The sequence below is a fragment of the Suncus etruscus genome, chromosome 18 (assembly GCF_024139225.1).
Source record: "Suncus etruscus isolate mSunEtr1 chromosome 18, mSunEtr1.pri.cur, whole genome shotgun sequence".
NCBI lineage: Eukaryota > Metazoa > Chordata > Mammalia > Eulipotyphla > Soricidae > Suncus > Suncus etruscus.
This window is the reverse complement of record NC_064865.1, coordinates 60,625,503-60,634,839: the sequence shown is the minus strand read 5'-3', so window position 1 is coordinate 60,634,839 and position 9,337 is coordinate 60,625,503. Positions and strand designations below refer to the sequence as shown.

General features: G+C 58.8%; 1 protein-coding gene across 1 annotated transcript in view; it reads right to left on the bottom strand.

Moving 5' to 3' along the window:
* WRNIP1 (WRN helicase interacting protein 1) overlaps positions 1-8,785 on the bottom strand; it is a 10,612-nt gene extending 1,827 nt beyond the window's left edge. The window contains exons 1-5 of the mRNA XM_049764964.1: positions 8,350-8,785; positions 6,167-6,358; positions 5,077-5,318; positions 1,325-1,554; positions 1-53 (exon numbers count right to left, since the gene is read on the bottom strand). The exon at positions 1-53 is cut by the window's left edge and continues 103 nt beyond it. Of these exons, the coding sequence (XP_049620921.1) occupies positions 1-53; positions 1,325-1,554; positions 5,077-5,318; positions 6,167-6,358; positions 8,350-8,760 (1,128 nt within the window). The 5' untranslated portion in view covers positions 8,761-8,785. The remainder of the gene's footprint in view (positions 54-1,324; positions 1,555-5,076; positions 5,319-6,166; positions 6,359-8,349) is intronic.
* Between the last annotated feature and the right edge of the window lie 552 nt (positions 8,786-9,337).

The following is a 9,337-nucleotide window of genomic DNA, read 5'->3' as shown; positions in this document are numbered from 1 at the left end:
CGAGCCCCGCATGGACTTGTGCAGCGCAGAGATGCAGTTGTAGTGCTCCTCCCCTGCAGGGCGGAAAAGGGCAGAGGGCACCAGGCTACTTAGGCCACGGAGCCGGAGCCGTGGGAGGAAAGCTCACACCTACCCATCCCTGGCCAAGCCCCTGCGGCCTCAGTCCATTCCTGCTGGCCTCGCCAGGATAGTCTAAATTTCCAAACGGCTCCCACAGGACCAAGTGAGGACATACACCTGGGTCCTATGGCACACCCGCTGGGGCCATGCCACTCCTGGGCCCCTGGGTCAAGGGGCAGGGCCCAGCTTAGAGCACGGTGCTGGGTGTCTCTGCAGGCCAGGGAGACGGGGCACTGTGGAGGTGGGACAGACTAAGACTGGCCAGAAACAGGCCTGAGGCCGGATGGGCTTTGAGGCCAGGCCTGGTTCTTCTGAGCCAACGCAGATCAGAGCTGGGCAGGGCTGTGAAAATGGGGCCTTGAGCCCCTCCCCCGAACCACCAGCCAGGAAAGTTGTGCAGGGGGAGCAGCACCTTTGGGAGACCCACACTGACCCAGGATCAGGGCCCTGGAGGCAAAAGGGTGACCAGCTGTGCCTGGGGCCACTTGGGCAGTCAAGTCCCACAAGGCGCATCAAAGTTCTTAAGGTTCGGACCTGGGAAGGACTTTGGTGCTCCTTAGACTAACCAGAACTTGTAGCACAAGTCCTGTTATGTGGCGTTGTTAGAAAGGGCCTAAGAATCACGGCCAGAGCCATGGCAGAGCGGGGAGGGCATTTGCCTTAAACACGGCCGACCTGGGTTCAAAACCCAGCATCCCATAGGTCCTTTGAGCCTGCCAGGAGTGATTCCTGAGCGTAGAGTCAAGAGTAACCCCTGAACACGGCTGGGGATGGCCCAAAAGACAAAACAAAAACAGACTCCAAGAATCAACAGCACAGTGACATGCCATATTCTAAAAGATGATGCCAAGGGCCAGAAGGATTGCACAGCGGGGAGAGTGCCTATCTTGTGCAGCAGCCAACCTGAGTTTGATTCCCGACATCCCATAAGGTCCCTGGAGCATTACCAGAGCCAGGTGTGGGCCCCAAACCAAAATAAATAAAAAGAAAAAGAAAAGAAAAGGTGTTCCCAGACAGGACTGGGGAACTCTGACTAATGAGTCTGCAGCCCATAGTCTCAGCCTCAAAAGCGTCTGATGGGGATCACTGGGACTCTGGGGGTCCCTCCTGGGCCCTGTGATGGTTTCCTTGCCCCTCACACAGGGATCCAGGTGACGAGAAGACATGCTGGGGCAGAAGTTGGCCAAGGCACCCGGGGCCTCACCTGCACGGTCATACAGGATATGGGAGCGCTGCAGACCTTCCTTCACGTCCTGCTCGGTGACCAGCAGCCGGCCGAGGGCACTCTCCTGCCCGCTCTCCTTCCCCACTGGCTTCCTGTCGCTCAGCTGGGCCAGCACGGCCATTTGCAGCCCATTGAGGGCGGCCCGCGCGTCGCCATCGCTGAGGTGGGCCAGAGTGTCCAGTGCCTTGTCCTCAATGAACACCGACGCCCTGCGACAGGAAACACAGCAGGCTTAGGGTGTAGCTGCAGTACAGTAGCACCTCGAAGCCTTTCCTGGCAGGGCTGGGGAGACTCGGGGGCCCACAAGAGCTGTCCTTTGGGGCTCCATCATGAGGCCTGTTTCCTGCCCATGTGGGGCAGTCTCACGCAGAAAGAGCTGAGTCGGCCAGGGGTTTGGGGCACACGCTGTGACCTCACATCTCGCCTGCCCCTGGGTGATGAATTTGGGTTTAGGCCACAGAATGGGGCCCCCTGATGGGGGTTGGGGGTTTGGGGGGAGAGATAGAAAAAGAGAGAAAAAACTTCAAAGGCAGACCACTTCCTGAGGAGAGGCAGCCAGGCCAGCGAGCAAGGCTCCGTTCCTGCCCCTCAAAGACTGGGAGGTGGGGAGCACTCTCATGGGAGCACCCCTGAGTGGGGTAAAGGGGGGGTCTACTCGACGCAGCACCCTAGGAGAGAAGGCCTCTAATTCACTCCTGCACCAGTGTCAGATCCCAGAGAAACTTTCCTAGGTGAGGTCGGGGAATGGGGTCCCAGCATGGCCCTTGGACCTCTCTTTTTTCAAAAGGGATCCCTGGTTAAACAGACCAGGGTAAGAGGTGCAACCCCCTGTAATCTTAGCTGGAGCTCCTTTTCCCCTTTGCCTCCAGAGGGAGCAGCCTGGGGTGAGAGTTACCCCTTCTCCTGTACCCGAGTATGGCTGTGGTGGTCTCGAAGTCATTTTTAACAACCATGGCGACCCAGTGCTTGTCCCTGCCTCCAGACCTGTGTCTGAACAGTCCTGGCACCCCCATACTCCTTTGCTCCTCAAGTGTGCCCCGTCTTTCTGGCGGCCCTCAGAGAAGATGTCTCTGGGAAGGCAGGTGGTGCTTGCCCACTTGCTAGCCAAAGGAGCCAAGACTTAGCAGAGTGCCTTGGTCAGGGCCTGCGACTGTGACAGCTAGTAATGGGGTGGTCCCCAGATCAGCTGAGCCCACACCCCGACCTCAGGCCCCCAACCCTGCTCTTTCTGTGGCTAAGTTCAACCCTGTGCCTACTGCATGACAGACAGATGGATGGATGGACAGACAGACAGGAACAACACATCCATATGGGTCCCACAGGGACCACTTGCACTGGGCTTTGGTCCAGGGGTCTCCAAGGATCCAGGCCTGGCATCACCCCTGCACAGCCCTCGCTGACATCACGGCATGGAGCCAGCCCCCCTAGACACGTAAGGTGTGCTCCTGGGCTCTGAGCACCACCTGCCGACATCTCAGAACAGACTCTGGCCGCTGCCTTCTGGTGCCCATGCTGAGGGGCAGTGAGGGTGCCCAAACACGCCTCTACTTCCTCCCGGCTAGACTCAGCTCAGCCCTATCTGGGGAGAGATACTGGGTTTCCTGCGGTCTGGAGGCCTTGTCCCGCGCCCCACTATTCCCCATGCCCAAGCCCATCCCAGGGGGCCCCAGGAGCCAATTCCTGTCTCCCTTTTGATCTCTAAGCGCCTGGGAAGCCCATCTCCCTGTGTCCCTCATTACCTCAGCCATTCAGACTGCCACCGTCTGTCTCTACAAGCACTGCCCAGTAAAACCCACTTTCCCACACACAGGGGCCCCCTGACCCCTGGAGAAATAACTGCTAACCAACAAGCAGCCTTTCACAGGACACTCGGGCGGGACCTACCAGGAACATATGGACGTGAGGTGTGAAGTCATCCCCAGTTCGATGGAATGTCACACGGTCACTACGTCATTCCTGTCCAGTCGGGCTCCATTTGACCCACTCCCCTCTGCTCAGTGCTCAGCCCTCAAGGATCTTCCAGGAATATTCTAGTGTCTTCTGGGGCATGAGGCATGACCGCTAAACACAAGCACACACACTCAGCACCCCAGAGAGACATGGAGCCTCCTCTGCTCCCAGCTCATGGGCACGGCCACACAGTTGCCCATCAGGATGGGCACAGGGCAGATGCCAGCACAGGAAAAGATTGAGATTTTCCAGGAGCCAGTGAGCAGGCTGAGCCTGGGACTGTTCATGGTGGGGAGGGCAGCTAGGGGGTGCTGTTAGAAACACCCCAGTCTAGACAGCTCTTCTCAAAGCCTGCCGGGAGTGAGTGTGGCCACGTGGGCAGAGACTTTGGCCTCAGCTCCTTGGTTCCCTCACCTGCTGCTGGGGCCAGAACCAGTGGGGCAGACTGGGAAGAAAGAGGCTCTGGACACCCAGGGGACTGTCCCTCATGGATGACCAAGGGACACAGTGGGATCTAGTCCTCCTTCCATGGGCTAGTCCTGCGGAGGCTCCGGGAGTCCAGTGAGAGGACTCTGACACCTCCACTTGCTCCTGCTGGGCCAGAAGTATTTGTGTAGACACAGCAACGCACTGGTTGGACAGGCAGGTGCTAAAGGAGCACCCAGCATCCTTAGGCACTGATGGAACTCAGGGGCAGAGAGCAGAGGGTAGAGGGCAGCCCAAGGCAGGGAAGCAGCTATGCCAGGACACAGCCACTAGCACAACGGAAAATCCAGCCTGGTGATGAGACATGGGGTAACATGGGGACCAAGAAGTCACATGCCCTGCTTCCAGTCCCCAGCTTCCCAGTGTTGGGAGAGAAATGACACTGAACACACGAGAGTCGGGGGGCTTTGCAGTGACCCCTGGAGACCCCGAGGCCATCAATACCGCTAAGAGCCACAGCCAAACCCGGCAGCTTACAAACCCAGGGCCAAAACTCTGCCTGGCTTCCCTGGGCTTAGCCTAATTCCCCGGGCATCTGTGACAGGCGCAGTTGGGCCGGGCCAGCCGTGCAGGGAGACAGCTGAGACCTCAGCCCCAGCTTCGAGCTTTAATCCTCAGGAGAGGCCGAGGAGGGCCCCGACGGTCGGATTAAGTTCCAGTGGCTGTTGCTGCTGACCCGGGGCGACTCTGCTGAAGAGGGTTCCCGAAGGAAAACCCAGACCAGGACCTTGCCTGCCCTGAGTGGCCTGGCCCTGAGGCTGGTCGGCCTCCTTCCTATTGCCGGATCAAGGTTAGGGGAGGGTCCTCTCCCTCATTTCTGCTCACGCCCCCCCCCATCAACAGATATGGGTTTTCATTGTGGTCTGGCTCCCCGAGACTGCCTAGAGAATGTGATGGCAATGCAAATGTTCTTAATCAGCATTTTGTAAAAAATATTAATGAAGGGCAGATGAAAAAAAAAGGAGATGGGAATTCTAGTCTAAAATTCCAAAGGGTTCACGAGGGACAGAGGGCAACACCAGCAGGACCCCAGGGTCTGAAACAGGTTTAACAAACCCCCGAGTGTGAAAGCCAACACTCAGGAGCAGATCTGCGCCGGCTGTGCTGAGGCCACGTCAGGTCAAAGGCGGAACAGGGCCAGACAGATGCTGAGCCGATCTGGGCCCCCCCTGCCCTATGGGCTCCACCTCCAGGCAGCCCCCCTGGTCCTCCCGCCCTCGGCCCTCCCTGGCACCCTGCCAGGAGATTCTCAGGCCACAGGACACTCCCTCCACCTCCCTTCTCCGCCGACTCACTCGGCACTGCTGTTGCTCCCCTGGCCCAGAGGGTCGGTGGGCCGGCTAGAGTCCAGGACCTGGAGGCCCAGCGAGGTGACGGCACGCAGGAGAATTGCCACCATCGCCTCCACCGGCAGCTTGTCCAGGACCACGACACGGCAGCGGCTCAGCAGCGCGGCGTTGACTTGGAAGGAGGGGTTCTCGGTGGTGGCCCCGATCAGCGTGATCGTCCCGCATTCCACGTGCGGCAGGAAGGTGTCCTGGCATGGGAGGGAAGCACAAGCTCCGGGGGCCCGTCGCCAGCTGCCCACGGGCGCCTGCGTAAGTCTGAGGCAGTTCCCTGGTCCCCTCCCCTTCCCAAGGCCCAGCCGACGGGCCAGCGCTTTCTCCTGCTCAAACCCAAACAGGGTGTCTGTCTGTCTAGCTGTCTGTCTATCTAAACCAGGAGATCTAACTTGGTTAGACTCCTCATAGATGGCCTCCCCTACCCCAGCAAGGCTAACTCAAGGAGGGCCAGAGTGATCGCTCAGTGGAGAGGGTGTTCTGCTTTGCATGCAACTGACCCAGGTTCCATCCCCCGGTAACCCATAGGGTTCCCTGAGCATGCCAGGAGTAACCTCTGAGCGCCACCAGGTGTGGCCCAAACCCATAAACAAAAAAAACTAAATTCAGCCACTAACGCTGTCCGATGGGAGAGGTTGGAAAACATCCCAACATCCTTCAACAATGAACTAATCGATTTAGGTTAAGATTTCTTGATCCAAATCTGCTTTTCTGCTGTCCCCACACAGCACAGGGGGCAGACCAGGAGTTTCCTCAATCAGCAGAGATAAAGCAATTTCTGATAGTGAAATAAAGTAGCAAGGACAAAAATAATGCTCAGAGGCGATGGGTCAGTGGTCCAGGCCTCTCCGTAGGCAGTTAAGGTGGGGAACACCCGCTCCCCCATTTTTGTCCAGCATGCTGGGTTTTTCCAAGTGATTATCTATCAATCAATCTATCTATCAATCAATCATTCATCTATCTACCTATGCATCCATTCATCCATCCATCCACCCACCCACCCATTTTTCCTCTCTCTCCTGGAGGAGGCAGCAGCCACACTTACCTGCTGAGACTTATTGAAGCGGTGAATCTCGTCGATGAAGAGGATGGTTTTCCTCTTGAAGAAGCTCTTCTCATTCTGGGCCTTCTGGATGACGTCCCGCACGTCATTGGTCTTGGCACTGGTGGCCGACAGCGTCACGAACCTTACGTTCTGCTTCTTGCTGTTCTGGGCAATGATGTGCGCCAGGGTGGTCTAGAGAAGGTGGTATACAGGCTTTGAAGGGCCGAGGGGGACGCTGAGGGAAGAGAAAGCACCCCCACAACCACAACCACAACAAGAAGTTTGAATAATGAGCCCAGCCCATGTCAGCCCAGCACCCCAGTCAGCCTAGAATGGGAAGACAGATGAAGGGGTGCAGAGACAAATCCAAACACCCAACGAAGAAAACACAAGTTCAGTCTCCACAGAAATGGGCCAGAAACTGCCCCCGAGGCCAATTCTGACTTTTCTCTTTGGAATCGACCACTGGTCCTCATCAACTCCAGATCATTTCTTGAAGAGGGGGCTCCAGGGGAAGGGTGTGGGGGGGGGGCCCTAAGAGCTTTGGAATCCCAGGACGGCGCAGCTGTTGAGATTCAGCAGAGCCTGGCCGACAGCTGCGCCCTCCAGCAGCCAACACCGCCTGGCAGTGCTGAGAGGGCAGAGGAGGGATCGGCAAGGGGCCAAGACCGGGCAGGCCAACAGGTCAATCAATACTACAGGAGAAGCCAGCTCACAGGGCTGAGAGGAGAAGAAAGGAGAGAGGGTGCCAGGCTGCCCATTATTGATCCACACCTTGGCTGGCTGCCCACCTAGCTACATGGTGAGTGGACAGATCGGCAGCACCAGGAGGGGGAAGAGCAGAAAACTGTGGTGAGAAGCAAGAAAAGACCTAGTAGCAGGATCATGGCTGGTAGCACAGTGCCAGGGACAGGGACAAGGAGGACGAGAAGGAGCATGAAGAACAAGCAGGGCAAAGTGCCGTGAACAGCGTGGGGCACAGGGCAAAGTGCCATGAACAGAGTGGGGCGCTTTATTACCAAGAGGCGGCTCAGCACCCCCATGCAGTCCCTGCTTCCCTTACAAACCCGGCTTGGGGGTTCTGTCTCAAACATGCCCAGGCTTGTTCCACCCTCCCGACACTGCACAGCACCATGGGTGAGCCCTGCTGCTGTCCCTCTTCTGGCCACCTGCTGCTGCCCTCAGTGGCCCTGTTGCCACCTGGAGCCATTCTGGGGGTATTCACACGATGAGCTGAAGGAAAGCACCAAGATACAGCCCATGCTGTGTCTCCTAAACCATAAAGCATTGGAGTTTGGGATGGGGAGGATATAACAGGGGCTGACCAGGGGCAAGTCTGGGTGCAGACAGATCACATTGCAAGGGACCAGCAAGATGCAACCCAAGAAGATGTGGCATGGAAGGGAGGCGAGAGGGACATCTTTGCAGACCAAGAGACTGCCAAGAACCAAAAAGGACCAGGGATGAATCAGAGCCAGAGGAAGGTGGAGTCGAGTGTCAGCTCACAGCCACTCGCTAGCTGGCCACATTTCTTCAGTTCGCTTCCTGGGACTAGCTTGTTTAGACCCTCATCCCTCTGCCTGCTCGGGCTGGGCTGGACTTGGGAGTGAAACCCAGGCCACTGGGCACGGCAAAGAGCGCCAAGAGTCTCTGGCAGAAACCAAGGACCCAAGAGCACAGAGAGATAGATCTGCAGATCAGCAGTGGCCTGGAGTGGAGTGGGCAAGTCTTTGAGACTCCCCAACTCCGGATCCCCCATCAAAAAAGACAAAAACAACAAAAGAAGACCCCCCTCCAAAAAAAAAAAAACCCACCAGGGTGCTTGCCTACCAGGGTAACCCCAAAGAAGATGCGCGCTCTCTTTAGAGAGGAGGTCCTGGTGGCTTGAGGGGTGTGTGTGTGCGCAGCAGCTTGGGGGTGTGCAGGGGTGCACACTGGGTTGGGGGGAGCACACATGGCTTGGGGGGATGTGCAGTGGCTTGGGGGTGTGCAGGTGTGTGTGTGTGTGTGTGTGTGTGTGTGTGTGTGTGTGTGCAGGGGGTACACACACTGGGTCGGACCTGGAGGAAGCGCAGGGCCGGCCAGCCAAAGGGGGTGCGGCCAGGGACAGCGAATGGGGGGGGGGGGGCCGGGGTGGACGGACAGCGGGTGGTGGCTGTGCACCCCCTGCACCCCGCACGCACCTTGCCGCAGCCGGGCGGCCCCCAGAGCAGCAGCGAGGGCACGTCGTGGGCCTCGAGCAGCGATCGCAGCAGCGTGTCGCGGCCCAGAGCCCGGTCCTGGCCCCGGTAGTCGCGCAGGGAGTCGGGCCGCATGGCGTCGGCCAGGGGCCGGGCCTCCAGCCGCTGCCGGAGCTCGGGGGGCCACGGGGGGCGGCCGGGCTGGGCCTGGGGCTCCTCGGCCTGCGCTTCCTCGGCCTCGTCCTCCTCCCAGGCCGGCGGGGATCCGGGTCCGAGGGCGTCGGGGTCGGGCTCGGGGTCGTTCCGAGGGCGCTTGGCGTCGGGCAGCTGCAGGCAGCGGTCCAGGTGCGCGTTGATGGCCGCGGCGGGCAGCGCCTGCAAGCACACGGGGCACTGCACCGTCGCCGCCGCCATCGCGCCCCGGGAGCACTGACAGGGATTCCCGCCTTCCTCGGGCGCGCGGGCTGTCGGGAAATGTAGTCCATTGCGCCCTGCTGCGAGGGCTTTCGGGAAATGTAGTCCACGCAGGAAGTCTTAGACCGCTACCCAGCGACTCTTCCCCGGATCGCAAGGAATTCTGGGAAATGTAGGCGGTGGAACACTGTCGCTAAGGTTGTCGGGAAATGTAGTCCGCGCCGAGAGTCTCCAACAGCTCAGGCCCCGCCCAGCCCCAGCTGGCAACTTCTTTTCAGGCCCGCTGGGATGTGTAGCTCTCCCCACCCCCACCCCTCAAAGACTTCTGGGAAATGTAGTCGGCGGCTCCCTGCCGAGCGGGCTGTCGGGAAGTGTAGTTCACACTGATTGGGGGCCCACTTCATGCAACTTTTCCTAAAGCCCGCTGGGAAATGTAGTCAGCGTGGCATCTAGCGCGCAGCCTGTCGGGAAATGTAGTTCGCAAGGTCGTTCGCGCTGGTCTCTTCTGTGCATCTTCTCTGGCTGGCCCTGGAAAGCATCTTTGTGCATTGGGAGGTCCATGAATGCTTCTGTGACT